At 53.9% G+C, this 18052-nt stretch overlaps 1 protein-coding gene and 1 long non-coding RNA gene across 2 annotated transcripts; one reads left to right on the forward strand and one right to left on the reverse strand.

Moving 5' to 3' along the window:
- Positions 1–1126: 1126 nt before the first annotated feature.
- Positions 1127–3152, reverse strand: LOC308551300. Its single transcript, XR_013998004.1, has 2 exons — positions 2752–3152; positions 1127–1578 (listed from the first exon to the last, which is right to left on the reverse strand). It is a non-coding gene; the product is annotated as an uncharacterized lncRNA (long non-coding RNA).
- A 7999-nt stretch (positions 3153–11151) lies between these two features.
- LOC308551788 (S-geranylgeranyl-glutathione receptor P2RY8-like) lies at positions 11152–14847 on the forward strand (the record flags this gene model as incomplete). Its single annotated transcript, XM_081126435.1, has 1 exon — positions 11152–14847. The coding sequence occupies one exon, from the start codon at positions 11152–11154 to the stop codon at positions 12226–12228; it is 1077 nt and encodes a 358-aa protein (XP_080982561.1). The 3' UTR covers positions 12229–14847.
- Between the last annotated feature and the right edge of the window lie 3205 nt (positions 14848–18052).

Here is an 18052-nt window from a genome sequence, read left to right on the forward strand (position 1 = left end):
ATCCCCAGTAGGGGGCGAGCAGGAGGCAGCCGATCCATGACTCTCTCTCTCATCACTGACGTTTCTCTCTCTCTCTCCCTCTCCCTTCGTTTCTCGGAAATCAATCAATAAAATATTTTTTTAAAAAGACAAAAAAAAAAAAAGAAAGAAAGAAAGGTCAGCGTTGAAAATCCCCACTTGCCACAGGACAGAACCAAAATCAGCCACGAGCCGCGAAAGAGCAGACTGGGCTCGGGTTCAGATCCTGGGGACTCTCCCGGTTTAGCGCTGAAAGTCCCATCTCCTGGAAAATCCCTGGTCCCCAGAAACCCGGGCAGCTGGTGGCCGCAGCTGACAACCGTCTAGCTTGGGTGCGTCCAGGCGAATGTCACCGGGAGGCCAGACTCGGACACAGAACCTGGGGATGGGTCCTCGTGTCACAGTCGTTGTGGGCCCACGGGGAGGGAGCTGAGCTCTGAGCGGAGACTCAGAGGGCGCTGGCCAGGGGACGGACCCCAGACACACAAGTCACCTTCTCCTGGTTACGAGATGTCACCAAGAGCTTCCTGGGAACTTGGCTTGGCCTGAAAATTCCCAGCTGCTCCTGAACCTAAAAAGTCCCCACCCGCATTGGCTTCTGTCCCTCCTGCCTCCCTTTGTGTTGTGCGTGATTTCACGGGGCCACCGGGCTCCCGGGAACATGTCCCATCGCTGGGGCTGCCCCTGAGCAGAAAACCCACTTCTGTGTGGGCAGCGCCCTATTGTCTCTGTGCACAGCCGTCCGAAAAGTGACTCAGGAATCCACAGATTCCTCTTTTCCTTGCCAAGGGCAAAGGGCTTCATTTTGGGTGTTGTTGTTTTTTAAATTTATCTATATGATCTCCAGGACTTGGTCACGGTCCTGAACCGAAACTCTGTCCCCATGAAACCGAAACTCCCCCCTTTTCCCTCCCCAGCCCCCGCCGGGGCCAGGAATCAAACCCGCAACCCCAGGTTCGTGTCCTTGACCAGGAATCGAACTTGGGACCCCTCGGTGCTCATGGCCCCGGTGCTCTAACCACTGAGCCACTCCGGCCGGGGCTCTACACTCTTCTGAAGCCATTTGCCCCTAAAGTTAAAAAAAAAAAAAAAAAAAAAGAGACAGAGAGAAGGCTGAAGTTTTATATTTTGCTTTGCATGGATGTTAGCAAAGCTTTTTGTTGTTAGTTTTGTTACAATGTTTAAAAAAAATTTGGGTTAATATGTAGTTTAATAATTCGTTACAGTATCCATAATAAATTATGTGATAATATTGGTTACACTGTGAGTCTTTGTTATACTGTTGCGATTGATTGTTATACAATGTTTCTTCCTAATTTTATTTTATTTATTTTTCCCTAATTGCAGAATGAGCAGTGTGTTAGTGTGGCAGGCCTGCCACAGGTTGCGGGCGGCTTCAACCACAGACAATCGCCTCCCGGTCCTGGAGGCTGGACGTCCGAGATCCAGGCGTGGGCAGGGCTGGTTCCTCGGGGTCCTGGGGGTTAGGGCTTCAACACGGTAAAGCTCAGCCCGTGCGAAGGGAAATCTTAGCAAATATATAACAGTCCAGCTGCTTCCCTGATAATAGAGAGCATTTGAATGACAATCTAATCAGTTTTTCAATACTTCATCTGAACATAAATATTTTTTAAAAAATAAATTTAGTTCTGGCTGGTATGGCTCAGTGATTAGAGCATGGGCCACACACTGGGGGGTCTTGGGTTCGATTCCAGCTCAAGGGCATGTACCTGGGTTGCAGATGCTATTCCTGGCCCCGGTCGGGCAGGTGTGGGAGGCGACCAATGCATGTGTCTCTCTCACATGGATGTTTTTCTCTCTCCCTCCCTTCCCTCTCTCTAAAAATCAATGGAAAAAATATCCTCCTGTGAGGATTAACAAATAATAAAAATATAATAATAATAATTAATAAGATAGTCATCGAAAGCCATGCTTAAAACTTCATTACATGGTCTCATCCTAAACTCACCCTCAGGAAATGATTCCTGCATATACTGAGGTGACACTTAATTTCTTTTAATTTCTTAATAACGTGTTGGTTTTTTGTTTTTTTTAAAAAAATGTATTTTAAAAAACTTATGTAAAACCGGCTCCAGTGACCTTCTGTGCCCCCAGGGGCCCATCTGGAAAAAGAGGAACCTCTCCCATCCATTGTGGCTCTGGGTTTCACAACCTTTGTGCGTTTAATTAAACCTGCAGATGACAGGGTGCCGTTAGAAGCGGCCCCATAGGGTCCCTGGAGGGTTGGGGACTGTGTCATCGGAGTGTGTCCGTTTGGGGGACGGGCCAGAGGATCCCCAGGAGGGCAGGGAGCTGGATCTTGGCTCCGTTCCTGTCTGCAGCTTCCCCTGAAGGGTCTGTCTCCTCTGTGCCACAGTGAGGGTCCCCGCCGTCCGGCTCAGACCAGCTTCACCGGGTCAGCTCACTCAGGACCCCAACTGTAAGTCACTCATGAGATGGGGGGGGCAGGGAGGACAGTGTGCCCGGGGGGGCAAGGCACACCCAGGGGTGAGGGAAGTCTCTTTGTTTTAAAGATGCTGTTTAATTGGGGCAGGGTGCAGCTCAGCTCAGTTCAACGCCTTGTGCTATTTTAACCCGGGCCCCCCAAAGTCCTGCAAGGGTGTTTGTGGGACACGCGGAGAGAACACGGGGTCTGCAAGGGACTCCTCAGATGCGAGTGGGGGTGCCGGCGATGGTGGAGGCTGCTGTGGGAAAAAACAAAAACATTCTTACACATCTCGAGATGTTGAACCAGGAAATAGCATGAGTTAAGAAACTGGTCTAAGATCCATATCTGGAGACGGGCGGAGTGGGGTGTGGGGTGCCTCATGCACGTGGCTGTGGTGGAATCGTCGCGTGTTGCCCAGACAGGAAGTGTGGGTTTTGTGGGTGCCTCCTCTGGAATTCTGTCTGCCCACTCGGGGCACCCCTGCTCCTAGTGGGTGAGTCGTAACACTTTTGCTGGCAAGCAATGGACACTTGACTCACGCTGGCGTGGAAACTGTCCAATCGGATAATTAGGAATCTCGGTGCAGCTTCAGGCATGGCTTGATCCAGGAGCTGAAGTGGTTGTCGGCTCCCCTTCTCTGTCTCTTGCTCTCTAGTTTAGCTCCGTGTTTCTCTGTCTCCTGTAGCTTCAGGCTTTAGTGTCTTTTGAGGTAGGGTCACTTGTTCTGTGTGGAGGGAAAGAGGGATCCAGGCATCCCCTGGCCCCCTATCTTCTCAGAAAAAGAGAAAATAGATACTTTTTTCTCAGCACCCCCGAGTCACAGCTCCTGAAGTTTCTGTTGGGCTCTGCTAGGGTCCGAGGACCACCCCTTGGATCAATCCCTGTGGACAGATAGGGGGAGCACTGTGACTGGTCAAGCATGGGTCACACGCCTACTCCTGTGTGATTGACAGTCCTGTGGACCACACAGCTTGAAGGGGGAGGATCCAGGAGAGGGAGGAGTGCTGGGCACAGAAGGGGGGATGAACCCCAAAACACAGCCGTCTTCTTTCTGTTCATTCATGCATGCATTCGCTCATCCATTCACTCTGCACCTATGGACGTCATCCTGGGTGTCATGCATCCATCCATCCCCCCATCCATCCATCCATCCATCCATCCATCCATCCATCCATCCATTCATCCACCCATTCACTCTGCACCTATGGAAGTCATCTTGGGTGTCATCCACTCATCCATCCATCCATCCATCCATCCATCCATCCATCCATCCATCCATCCACTCTACATATATGGATGTTATCCTGGGTGTCATCCATCCATCCATCCATCCATCCATCCATCCATCCATCCATCCATCCATCCATCCATCCCCATCCACCCATCCATCCATCCATCCATTCATCCATCCATCCATCCATCCATCCATCCATCCATCCATCCATTCACTCTACATATATGGATGTTATCCTGGGTGTCATCCTTCGATCCATCCATCCATCCATCCATCCATCCACCCATTCACTCTGCACCTATGGATGTCATCCTGGATGTCATCCACCCATTCATTCATTCATTCATTCATTCATTCATTCATTCATTCACTCTACATCTATGGATGTCATCCTGGGTGTCATCCATCCATCCATCCATCCATCCATCCATCCATCCATCCATCCATCCATCCATCCATCCATCCACTCTGCATCTATAGAAGTCATCCTGGGTGTCATCCATCCATCCACCCATTCATTCATTCGTTCACTCTACATCTATGGAAGTCATCTTGGGTGTCATCCATCCATTCATTCATGCATTCATCCATTCACTCTGCATCTATGGATGTCATCCTGGGTGTCATCCATCCATCCATCCATCCATCCATCCATCCATCCATCCATCCATCCACCCATCCACTCTGCATATATAGACGTCATCCTGGGTGTCATTCATGCATTCTCTCTGCACTTATGGACATCACCCTGGGTGTCATGCACTCATCCATTCATTCATTCGCTCACTCCACACTTACTCAAAAAGTATTGTGTTTCTTTTATCAAGACCATCCTGTGTGTCCAGCTCTAACCTCAGGACGGCAGTGACCCATGCCTGGCCTGAAGGGAAGGGTCCTCACCAGCAATCCTGGTGCAATGCTGTGTGTACATGCACACTTTCTTGGAGAGGTCTGGCATGAACGCTGTCCTGGCAGGAAACGGGAAGGGGAAGGGTGGCCATGCATTCCCAAGGACCACACAGGCGCAGGGGGGTGAGGGGATTGTTGGGCAGGAAAACAGGAGGCGTCTGGGAGTCGGTTGCACTGGTGTGGGCATTCAGCCAGGTGGACAACAGTTTAGAGGGAGGGGACCAGCACACTTTCCTTGCCTGACACCAAGCTGGGACAATTGCCCAGATTTTGACTCATGGCCACTCACTGCTTCCCTCCTGGGTAGAATGTATCTGGGAGCCTCGCCAGGCCACTCCACTTCCACAGGTCACGACCCAGGCAGGCCCAGGGGTCCCTGGGGGGCTCTGCTGTCCAGCCCCAGATAGCCCGTGGGAATCTTGCTGAGACCTTCTGTCTCTTTTCTCCATTTCTTTTGAGTTGTCCTCACAGCCACATCTTACACGTCTTCTTATCAAGGTGGATGACCTCAAGTGAGGACAGTTTTGCATTTTAGGGAAACCAGCCCTGGCCGGTGTTACTCAGTGGTTAGAGCATCAGGCTGGGCACTGAAGGGTTGCTGGTTCAATTCCCAGTCAAGGACACGTACCTGGGTTGCAGGTTCGATCCAGGGCTCCTGTTGGGGTGCATGCAGGAGGCAACCAGTTGATGTGTCGTGTTCACATTGACGTCTCTCTCTCTCTCTCCCTCTCCCTCCCTCCCTTCCACTATCTCTAAGAATCAATAAGAAAAGAAATATCCTCCTGTGAAGATTAACAACAACAAACAACAAAAAGCTCGGGGCTTGAGTTCAAGAACCCTGGGGTGCCTCAGTTTCCCCATTTGTCAGGAGTATCTTCCCAGGACAGTCCTAGTCTAAAACATGTACACACATTGACAGTGACACAGGTGCAAGGAGGGGAGAGGTGCAGTCCAAGGGCTCGAGGAACTCTTGGCCCGAGGTGTCCACGTCCCGTCCAGGGTCCCGATGCCAGGAAGAGAGCCTGTGGCCTTAGGAAATAAGGGAGCAAGAACAATATGAGCCCCCGGGGACCTCGGGTCCGTCAACACTGGCTTCCTGGATGGGAGCGTGATGTCATCTGTGAGGATGTTGAGGACGGCGGGGATGGAAGATCCACCCCTTCCTCCTGACCCGAGTCCTGCCTGAGATTCAATGGGCCACGGTGGCCACAGACCAGACGATGTGGGCAGCCACCTCTAGTGACCTGAGGGACACGGACAAGGCCGAGACTAAGGGGTGGAAACTGCAGAACGTGCAGCCGCCAGGGAGTCAGGAGTGCATGGGCAAAGGGGCCGACGAAGACTCAGAGAACTAAAGCAGAAATGTTTTTACGTTTCTCCTTGCAATTTGAGGCATTAAAAATAATAATAATAATAATAAGGTATAGTTTCTGCACAACATACAATCAACCTTGCAAAGTGTATAATTCACTGGTATTTAGCATATTCACCATGTTGTGCAACCAATATCTCTGCCTGGTTCCAGAACATTTTAATCCCCACCACCAAGGAGCCCTGTCCCTGTTAAGTCATCACCCCTCCCTCCCATCTCCCTCTCTCAGCCCCTGACAACCACTAATCCACTTTCTGTCTGTGGATTTTCCTGTTCTGGATGTTTCTTATACATAGAAAAAGACACTGTGTGGCCTTTTGTGTCCAGCTTCTTTCACTGAACACCCCGTGTTCAAGGTCCATCCATGTTGCAGCCTGTGGCAGAGCTTCACTCTTTTTCATGGCTGTGTAATATTCCATCGAATGGATGGACCCCATGCTGTTTATCCAGCCACCCATCAACAGACACTTGGGTTGCTTCCAATTTGGAAATGGTGACTAATTCTACCGTGAACTCAGGTGTACGTGTTTCTGCATGGATGTATGTTTTCATTTCTCTTGGGCTCTACTGAGGAGCGGAATTGCTGGGCCGCATAACAACTGTGTGTTCCATTGAGGAACCGCTGCATGGTTTCCATGGGGCAATTTGCAAAGAGAGAAGAGTTGAAGAGGATGGGGATGACCCTGGTCCTTGCTCGGAGAGTGCAGCAAGGCCTTTTGCTTCACCTGACCCCATGACTTCCTACCCCAGAGGGTTCGGCCTCACCTAGGTCCAACCTGACTTTTCTGTAAGTGATGGCAATCAATGTATTAATGACTTTCTCCTGTGACAGGCCACACAAAGTGTGCTGATAATGCCATTTAAGCCCTCACATAGTCTTTTGAGTGATTATTTCCTACATTTTGTGTTAAAAGTATGTCCCCCCAGAATATCTTGTCCACCCAGAACATCAGAGTGGGTTCTTATTTGGAAAGAGGGTCTTTGCAGATGGGATGAAGTTGAGGATCTGAGATGAGGTCATCCTGAGTCAGAGTGGCCCTACATCCAATCACAGGGTCCTTGTAAGAGACAGAAGAGGCCCAGCCGGCATGGTTCACTAGTTGAGCATCGACCCATGAACCAGGAGGTCACCAGTTCAATTCCCGGTCAGGGCAGATGGCCAGGTTTCAGGCTCAATCCCCAGTGGGAGCATGTAGGAGGCAGCCGATCCATGACCCTCCCTCATCACTGATGTTTCTCTTTCTCTTCTTCTCCCTTCCCCTCTCTGACATCAATAAAAACATGTTTTTGTTGTTGTTTTTAAAGAGAGAGACAGAAGGGGAGACACAGACACAGAGGAGAAGCCACATGGAGACAGAGGCAGAGATGGGAAAGTCTAGAGAAAGGATAAGATTAGATTGATAGGTAAAAGTGATAGATGATGATAGATAGACAGATGATAGGTAGATGGATAGATGATAGGTAGATGACAGATGGATACATGAGTAGATGGATGGAAAAGTTAACCACATTTGCCCCAAATGCTTCTCCCTTGATGGTCTCATTTTAACCCACAATTTATCATCTTAAAGAAAGGTCTCACTTATCCATTAAACCTTCCCCTCGAAGCAACCAGCCCTACCGACACCTTGATTTTGGACATGTGGCCCTCAGGACTGTGAGGGAATAAATATCCATTGTTTAAAGCCCCCAACTTGTGATAATTTGTTCAAGGTGGAAACTGGGCTCACAGCAGGAGGCTCCTGTGTAAAGCCCCCCAGTTCTCCATGGACAGACTTGAGACTTGAACCCCGGTCTTGATAACCCTGCAGTCCAGGCTGGTCCCCACCAAGCCATTGTGCCTCTGTGGGGCAGGTGATCTGTTTCACACGGAAAATACAGGGGACTGGATCTGTTTAGGCGATTTTCCATTGCCCCCCACTCCCAAGCCACTGCCCTCAGTTTTCCTTCCATTCTGCACGCCCCCTACTGGAGACGGAGCCCACAACCCGGGCATGTGCCCTGACCGGGAATCAAACCTGGATCTTAGGTCGATGCTCAACTATTGAGTCAACCCGGCCAGGCCAGGCCAGGTCTTTCTTAGATAAGATGATAAATTGTGCGTCGAAATGAGACAGTTGATGAGGAAACATTTGTGGCAAACGTGCTTATCTTTTCCACTCATCTGTCTACACTTACGTATCTATCATCTATCCACCCATCCTGTATTTATCTACGTATCTATCTCTCTTTCTGTTTCTCTCTCTGTCTCTCTCTCCCTTTCTCACCCTTTCTCTTTCCCCCTCTGTCTCTCTATCTCTCCCCCGCCCCTCCACACCAATCTATTAAGCAAATCTCTCCAACGTTTGAACACTGTTGGCCTTTGTTCCACCCTCCCCCCGGTACAAGTGTTTAAACCCCACACAATGTGCTCCTTGCAAAGTCCATTTCCTGGCAGGCCCAGGTCCGAAGGGTTTGCTTTATTTTTTGCACAGCGTGGCTGACATTGATGAATGCATCCAGGTAGAGCGGCTTCCTGCCTTCACCCGCGGAGGCTGGTATTGCAGCTGCACTTCAGGCTCCAGTGCCGGCTGGAATCTGTGTGTGTGTGTCGGGGGTGCGGGGCAGGTGGCACTCAGACACAGAAAACAGCCACCGTGTTGCAGGCAGGAAGCCAGGGCTCCTTGCTTTCCGCAGGATCTGGGCTCTGGCTGGTTAGGAAGCCCTTTGGGCTGTGCCCTGCACCCCGCAACAAAGAGAAGGCAAGGGCGCAGAACCGGGCTGCAATCAAACCGTAGTCACCCGAGAACGCACAAACGGCATGCGAGTCACATGTCCTTTGCCACCTGCTTTGGTTGTGCAACCCAGAGGAACCTAAACGAGGGGACGGCCTGTATGCGTTTGTGCTCGACGGGGTGACACCTGGCCCTGTGATCTGAGAGTTCTGCCGAGAACCCAGACGGGCCCATCTTCCTCCGTGTCCCCTGTCACCTGTCACCCGCCAGCTGCCCTGCTCGCGTCTGCTCTGTGTTTACTTTGAAATCGTTGGGACCGCAGCATTCGCTCAGACACCAGACGGCAGTCCCTAGGAGCCTCGTATCTGTCGAGATAGGAAACGTCGAGGGTGAGAGGCGTGCAGGTGTACTGGGCGCCCAGCTGCGCTTGAGAGTGAGATGACAGCCTCGGCCAGTGTGGCTCAGTGGTTAGAGTGTCGGCCCAAGCACCGAAGGGTCTCAGGTTTCGTTTCCCTGTCAAGGGCATGGACTTGGGTTGCAGGTTCGATCCCGGCCCTGGTCGGGGCGTGTGCGGGAGGCAACCAACTTCTCACATTCATGTTCCTCTGTCTCTCTCCCTCCCTCCTTGCTCACACTCTCTCTAAAAATCAATGGAAAAAAACATCCTTGAGTGAGAATGAACAAAACAAAAAAAACACCAAAATATTGATAAATGCGGTCTGAGGAGGGGGAAATTGGGGGGGGGGTAACAACTATCGAGTGGAGGACCGGTTTTTCGGGTGATGCAAAAGCTGTGGGATTGCATTACGGCGATGGTTGCACCTTGGTGACAAAATTCAAAACCACTCGGTTGTACACTTTGAACGCGGGAACTGTATGGTATGTAAATTACACCTCAATGAAGCTGTTGAAACAGAGTGATGAGAGATGGTGGGGAGATACCAGTCCCCCTCCATGGGTGAGAAACAGGCCGGACTGACTCTGTGGCCCACATGAGTGTAAGAAGCAACTTCCCGTATCTTGCCACCTCCTCTGAGCCCCTATCTGTGGCCGGTCACCTGCTCGGGCAGCCCGGGGCCCCTGCCTTTTGCAAGAGCCACCTCCGCATTCGCCCAGCTCCAGGCGGCCACCCAGAGCAGCCGTTTTTCGCTCGTTTCATAAAATTTCCATCCTGCCGCCTGGGCCTCCTCCAGGTCTAGACCACAAGTGCAGTTGTCTGTTAAGGTGATCTCTATATTAATCACCTGTGCCCCTCAGCGGACAGGGCCTGGACACCACGAAGCCACCGGTGGGTGCTCGGTCACATGGGGGGTCTCTGCCGGATTGCAGATGACACAGATGGAAACACAGGGCCAGCCCTGGCCAGTGTTGCTCAGTGGTTGGAGCGTGGGCCTGGGCACCAAAAAGTCTCAGGTTTGATTCCTGGTCAAGGGCATGTACCTTGGTTTCAGGTTTGATCTCCAGCCCCGGTCAGGGCGCATGAGGGAGGCAAACCATTCAATGTGTCTCTCTCACATCAGTGTTTCTCCCCCACCCCTCCTTTTCACTCTCTCTAAAAAAAAAAAAAAAAAAAAAAAATCAGTGGAAAAAATATCCTTAGGTGAGAATTAACAACAACAACAAAAGAAAATATCAGGCCACGGACTCGAGGTTACTCATGCAGGTGCTGTGTCCGAGCCTTGCTTTGACCCTACAATAAGATGGTCCCTCCAACTGTGCTGGACTTCAGTGCCTTGGAGGGAGGCAGGGCAGGGATCATGTCTCAGGGACTTGCAACATGCCCCAAACCCTAATGAGCAGCCCCCAATGGGAGCTCTGGGATTGGGGTCCCAGGCATAGCTGGGGTGTCTGGGTGACAACCAGGCCTTGAGGACGGGAGAAGGTGGGAAGTGAGGTGCAGGGTGCCAGTGTAAGGGACCTCCTGGGACTGCATCGCCCCCGTGGGGTACCAGACGGAAGAGGAAACCAGGCTCCTACCAACGCCAGAGAAACTATGTTGCAACTGGAGACAGAGTCCCTTGCAGGATGAGCCCCTTGGTAACCTTGTAACTTTGCAACTGTTGCACTTCAGGGGCTTCCTCGTGGACACAATGTTGCAGCCACTGCCCTGTGCCTCTCAGCATGCTCCCTCCGTTCCAACCAGAAGTAAGGAAGGAATTGGCCAGGGAAGGACCAAGTGTGCCATCACCGGGTTGTGGGCAGTTATAGGGACAGTCCCTGGTAGAGATGATGACATGCCTGCTTCTTGGGAGAAGGCGGAGGAAGGGGAACAGGGGAGGAAGCCGGAGCTGCCTGCCTCCCTGCCCCCAGGGGACCCTTCTCCTCCGTCTGTGGGTTCATCGCAGAGCAGACCAGCCTCCTTGTCACGGGGACCCCTTCTGCACCCCTCTCATTTCTGTACCCTTTGCCTTTCAGGTTGTCCCCGAGCTCTGGCCGGGGGGCCCCTTCCCCAAAGATGGACATAAACATGACGCGTCCCGACAACGCCACCATCCTGATGCTGAAAAACCCGGCCATCGCGGTGGTCCTGCCGGTGGTGTACTCCTTCGTGGTGCTGGTCAGCATCCCGGGCAACTTCTTCTCGTTGTGGGTGCTGTGCCGCCACATCGGGCCCAAGTCCCCGTCGGTCATCTTCATGATCAACCTGAGCCTCACCGACCTGGCGCTGGCCTGCGTCCTGCCTTTCCAGATCTATTACCACTGCAACCGCAACCACTGGGTGTTCGGGACGCACCTGTGCACCGTGGTCACCCTGGTCTTCTACGCCAACATGTACTCGTCCATCCTGACCATGACCTGCATCAGCGTGGACCGCTTCCTGGGCGTGGTGTATCCACTGGCCTCCGCGCGCTGGAGGCGCCGGCGCTACGCGGTGGCCACGTGCGCGGGCACCTGGCTGCTGCTGCTGGTGGCCCTGTCGCCCCTGGCGCGCACCGACCTCACCTACGCCGTGGAGGAGCTGGGCATCGTCACCTGCTTCGACGTGCTCAAGTCCACCATGCTGCCCAGCGTGGCCATGTGGGCCATCTTCCTCTTTACGCTCTTTATCGTCCTGTTCCTGGTGCCCTTCGTGGTCACCGTGGCCTGCTACACGGCCACCATCCTCAGGCTCCTGCGCACCCCGGATTCGCACGGCCAGGGCCAGAGGCGCCGCGCGGTGAGCCTGGCGGTCGTGGTCCTCCTCGCCTTCGTCACCTGTTTCGCGCCCAACAACTTCGTGCTCCTGGCGCACATGGTCAGCCGCCTCTTTCTGGGCACCAGCTATTACCACGTCTACAAGCTCACGCTCTGCCTCAGCTGCCTCAACAACTGCCTGGATCCCTTCGTGTACTATTTCGCATCCCGCGAGTTCCAGCTCCGCCTCCGCGGCTACTTGCGCACCGGGACCCCTCCACCCAGCGCCCTGGGCGCGCGCCGGGAAAGCGTCTTCTCCGGCCGGACGCTCTTGGCGCCATCGGTGTCCAGCTGCCACGGCGATATGCTGGAGGCGGCCGCGCGGCCCTTCCTCCAAAGGCAGGAGAGCGTGTTCTGAGCCTGGCAACCTGGGGAGGGCAGAGGGGGGGACACCTGGCCAGGGGAAGACGGGACTATGAGCTTTGTCTTTCCTGACGCTCCTGCCACCATCTGAAGCCACGGGGAAGGCTCCCCAGGCTGCCACAGGGGGCTGGCCAGACTCCCCGCACCCAAGCACCACTGCTGGCCCACGGACGCAGCAAGGGGACAGACAGACAGGGCGGTTTTTTTGGGAAGATGGTGGGGGCGTGCCAGGGAGATGTGTTCCTGCTGCCTGGGGATTGAGACCCAGCCTGTCCCCTCCTGAGGGCGAGCAAGGGCGTGGCCAGTCCAGGTGTGTCCCTGTGGGGCCCTGACCCTCTGGGTCAGCCACCTGACTCATTTCTGGTCTGGGACGCCCAGGGGACACGCTGCTCTCCCAGGGCCTCATGTACATTTCAACGTGGGCACAGCCAGGCTACCACACACAGGCCCCTTGGGTCCCAAAGCCCTGGAAGTTCAGGCCCCTTCGTGTCACCTGATCCCACAGGAGCCAACCCCAGGGGGCCTTCCAAGTCCTGCGTCACTCTGGGCTCAAGTTCTACTTAAAAGTCCCAGGCAGGCATGAAGGATTTGCAGGAGGTGAGGCTCAGGCCCCCATCGACGGCTGAGGGTCTCCGAGTGGACTGTGTGAGGGGCACTGAGCGTCCACAGCTTGGGTGTGACCCCGCCAACTGAGATGCTTCGGGTGCAGATGGACTCGAGGGCTCCTTCTGCCCATTTGGGGGCTGCTGCTCCCAGGCCGACGGCTCTGGCCATGGCAAGAAGTCCCAGGTGCCAGGAGGCTCCTCTCCAGGAGCGCGCACCCAGGCCAGCCCACCGGATCCTTTGGGGAGCATGCACCTGACCCCACAAGCCCACAGGAGTGTCCTCAGCCCAGTGCAGCCCCGCGAGGCCCGCCGGCCTCAGTTCAGCTCGGGGCTTCCTGCCTGCACCGGGACCATCCACCTGAACCAGCCGCGAAACGCGGGCTCCTCCAGGAAGGCGAGAAACCCACACCCAGGGTGTGCAGAGCTCCGGCGCCCAGTTTGCAGAAACAGACGGTCCGCCCTAGAGTCTGCACAGCGGGAGCTCGGAGGCGCCACCTGGTGGCGGGATGTCTGTAGGGCAGGCAGCCTCCCCGCCCAGAGTCCAGGGTGCTGGTGGACCTCTGAGCCTGCTCCCCGCCAGGTACAAAACAGGCACAACTGGACCGGGGTGAAGAGTGTCACCCCCAAATCCATGCCCACCAAGGACCTCAGAATGGAGTCTAGTCTATTCCATTTAGAACCTCAGAATGTCACCAAATTAGGAAACAGGGTCTTTGCAGGTGGGGTGAAGTGAAGGCTCTGAGATGAGCTCAACCTGGATCAGGGGGGCCTGATATCCAAGGACAGGGTCCTTCTAAGAGACAGAAGCGGAGACACAGACACAGAGGAGAAGCCACGTGGAGACGGAGGCAGAGACGGGAGGGAGGCGGCCACCAGCTCGGGGACGCCTGGAGCCCCAGGAACTGGAAGAGGCAAGGACCCTCTCCTGGAACCTCCGGACGGAGCACGGCCCTGGGACCCCTGGATCTCAGACGTCTGGTCTCCAGGACGGGGGGGGGACAATGAATTTCTGTGGTTTTAAGCCCCCAGTTTGTGATCATTTCTTACGGCCGTGTCAAGACGCTGAGATTTGTTTAAGCAACTCTGGAATTCTGTCGCCAGGACAGGGACAGATATAAAGCATGGGCCCCAGGGTGGGGGACTGAAGGTGCACCCTGCCCCGTGCTGGCCCCCTGCTTCCTGGGACCCAACCCCCTGGGCAGGGCCAGGAGGCCACACCTGTGTCAGGTGAGGGCTTTTGGATAGATGAGCTGAACATCCTCGGTGTAATGTCCACGGAGCCCATGGGCTGCTCTGAGGACTGAGGGGTCCCGGTGGGAGGGAGATCTCATGTTTTCTTTCTACCTGCTACCTGTGGACTGTAAACTGTGGAGTCTGGTACCTGCCCTGTGAAGGCTCCAGACCCCCTATCCATGTCTGGTGTTAGAATCCAACCCACATTCCCACCTTGGCCATCTGCCCGTGTATGTCCTTTAGGGTAAAAGGCATGTGCAGGTGGAGAGCTTACCCTTGGGACCTGAGAGGTGACCTTGAGGTCCCTTTAATGCCCTGCTCCCCAGGCCATGGATGCACAGGACTGTCGCTCACAGAGTTGCATCCGGGATGTCCGCACAGGGGATAGTGTCTGAGCCCATGGATCCTGGATTGTTTGCAGGGAGCTGACAGTCACATTCCAGCTTTTGCATGACATCCTGAGCCTCGCCTGAAACAGGACTTCGGGGGGGCGGGGGGGAACTGAACAAAGGCCGAGACCCAAATTCTCCACGAGGTGTGACATCCTGCCTGTCCCAAAGCCCAACCCTAGAAAGCAACATCAAACTCAGCGACATCCCCACCCCCCGGGGTCAGAAACGCCGAGCCTGCAAGACTCCAATGCTGACACCCACGTTCGTTCATCATCGGGGCGTGAGACTCACACATCAGGTGCCAAAAAAAAAAAAAAAAGTGTGAAAACCTCAAAGCATCCCACAGCTAGCTCTGGGCCACCTAGGATAGGCTGACAGGCAGCATTCAGGGGTCATCTGCCTGAGTTATAATGTCCCCCAATGGGACCCCAGGTTCCCGGGCCCTTGGGTTCCACAGGGATGTGAACAGACAGAGTCCAGAGTTTTGTCACATTGTTAGTATTTGTGTGTGTGTGTGTTTTGTGTTTTTTTTTTTTTAATATCTTTATTGATTTCATAGAGAGGAAGGGAGAGGGAGAGAGAGAGAGAGAAATATCAATGATGAGAGACAGTCATTGATCGCCTGCCTCCCACAGGCCTCCAACTGGGAATGGAACCCGCAACCTGGGCATGTGCCCTGACCGGGAATCAAACCGGAGACCCTTGGGTGCTCGAGCCGACGCTCCAGCCACTGAGTCACGCTGGCCAGAGCCCGATATGACTATTTTTATTTGGTTGTGGAGCCTGTTAGCCAGTGAGGGCTGCCGACGCCCCATCAGCACTGCGCAGGGGGACCCCGACACCACTGAAGTCACTCAGGGGTCCACCGGGTCTCTGGCGTTCCCAGGAGTTTCCATCAGGAGGCTCCAGCCTCTGGGGACAGTCACCTTGTCACACCGTCCGGGTGTGACTGCTAACCTGAGACCCTGGCCTGCATTCAGCATGTTCGTAATGTGGCTTGCGTGTGTTTCCCCAGAACCGTACTCAAGCTGTTCGCCTTATCAGCAGCCAGGAAAACCGGAAGGCATATTGACGCTCTCGTAGCCCAAGCTGGGGTGGGGACAGCGGGGTAGGGACAGAGGGAGCCCTGGGAGAAGCAGGACCCCGGGTGACTGACATCTGGATTTCTCCCAGCACACAGGGTGAGCGTCTCTCTCTCTCTGTGACTCCTGAGACACCTCATGTTGGAATCTGTCCCCCACACCCCCGCACGTCCAAAGAGAAGACCTTCCATCCACAGCAGAATCAGGGCCCCCCGCATTCTGAATCGGCGGTGGGGGCGGGACACACGGACGGCTGGTGGGGTGCCGGTGACATTGAGGATTGTCGGATGGGATGCTGGTGCTGTGTCTTTATTGGGGAAAAACCCCCACAAAAACATCTATTAAAGCTGTGCTTGCAAATATCCGGGAGTGGAATGAGGTGATGTTTAACGTCTGCTTTTAAATCGAGAGCAAATGCGTGCATGTGCAGGTTCTATCTCCAATCAGGGTGCATCTAGAATATAATATAAATATCTATCTATCTATTATCTATCTATCTATCATCTATCTATCTATCTATCTATCTATCTATCTATCTATCTATCATCTATCTATCTATCATCTATCTATCTATCATCTGTCATCTATCCATACAGGCACACACTCCTGTGCACACACATATGTATATACACATATGCGTGCACATGCGTGTACACACACACACATGTTTCGGGGACTTGAAAGAAAAACCCTCAGCCCTGGCTCAGTGGTTAGAGAATCATCCCAGTACATCAAGGTTGCAGGTTCTATCTCCAATCAGGGAGCATCTAGAATATAATATAAATATCTATCTATTATCTATCATCTATCAATCTATCTATCTATCTCTCTATCATCTATCTATCTATCAATCATCATCTATCTATCATCTATCTATTTATCATCTATCCATATCTATCTATCTATCATCTATCTATCTATCTATCTATCTATCTATCTATCTATCTATCTATCTATCATCATCTATCTATCTATCTATCTATCATCTATCATCTATCTATCTATCTATCTATCTATCTATCTATCTATCATCTATCTATCTATCTATCTATCTATCATCATCTATCTATCTATCTATCTATCTATCATCATCTATCTATCTATCTATCTATCTATCTATCTATCATCTATCATCTATCTATCATCTATCTATCATCTATCTATCTATCTATCTATCATCTATCTATCTATCTATCTATCTATCTATCTATCTATCTATCTATCAATCATCTATCTATCTATCTATCATCATCTATCATCTACCTACCTATTGATCTGTCATTTATCTATCACCATCTATCAATCATCTCTCTATACCTCTAAAGGTACTTCTCCACTGGAAGTAATCCTCTCCCCGGGGAACACCTGGCAATGTCTGGAGACATTTGTCCTTGCCACAGTTTGGAGGGAAGGCGCTGCCTTCTAGAAGCCAGGGCTGCAGCCAAACATCCTGCAAATCACAGGGCAGCACCCCCGCCTGCCCCCCCAAGAATGATGGGGGGGCCCAGAGGTCACCAGTGCTGGTTCTGCCCATCTATCTACCTATCATGGGTCCATCAATCGACCTATAGATATACTTCCTTCTATCTCCGTGCCCGACACCGCGCCCTCAGGGACCCCCAACTCCGTGCCCTCAGGGACCCCCCAACTCTGCGTCCTCAGGGAAGCCCCCCATTTTTGCGCCCCCCCGCGCCCTCAGGGACCCCCATCTCCACGCCCCCACGCATGGCTCACAAGGAACCCCGCGATGTGGAGGTTCTGGGGGACCTACCCCCCACCCTTCCACCCCTTCGGCCGCCTGCGCGCAGCTACTGTCCAAGGCGTCGCTGCGCGGGCGGGGCTGGGCCGGGGGCGGGGCCTCCTGGGGGCGGGGCCTGGTCAGGGCTGGGGGCGTGGTTCCGGACCGAGTGGGCGGGGCCTCCGCAGAGGCTGTGCCCGGCAGACCCCGGAGCGGAGCTTTGTTAGGGGCGGGGCTCCGGTGGTGCGCGAGGGCACGTTAGGGGCGGGGCTACGTAGGGGCGGGGGAGTGGGCGGGGCCTGCTCATAGGCGGTGAGAGACAGGCCTGGAGGCGGAGCTTTGTTAGGGGCGGGGCTCCTGTGGTGCGCGAGGGCACGTTAGAGGCGGGGCTACGTAGGGCGTGGTGGGCGGGGCCTTGGTTGCTGGCCTCTGATGGGCAGAGACCGTTGGGCAGTGGGCGGGGCCTGCTCAAAGGCGTTGAGAGACAGGCCTGGAGGCGGAGCTTTGTTAGGGGCGGGGCTCCGGTGGTGCGCGAGGGCACGTTAGGGGTGGGGCTACGTAGGGTCCGGGTGGGGCGGGGCCTTGCTTGCTGGCCTCTGATAGGCAGAGACCGTTGGGCGTGGGCGGGGCCTGCTCAAAGGGGGTGAGAGAAAGGCCTGGAGGCGGAGCTTATTGGGGGCGTGGCTCCGCGGCCCTGGGCGTGGTCAGGGCGGGGCTCCGCGGGCGCGGTGCGGGCGGTGCTTGGTTTGCGAGCCTCCGGTGGGCGGGG

Source organism: Miniopterus schreibersii (genome assembly GCF_964146895.1).
Source record: "Miniopterus schreibersii genome assembly, chromosome: X".
Classification (NCBI taxonomy): domain Eukaryota; kingdom Metazoa; phylum Chordata; class Mammalia; order Chiroptera; family Miniopteridae; genus Miniopterus; species Miniopterus schreibersii.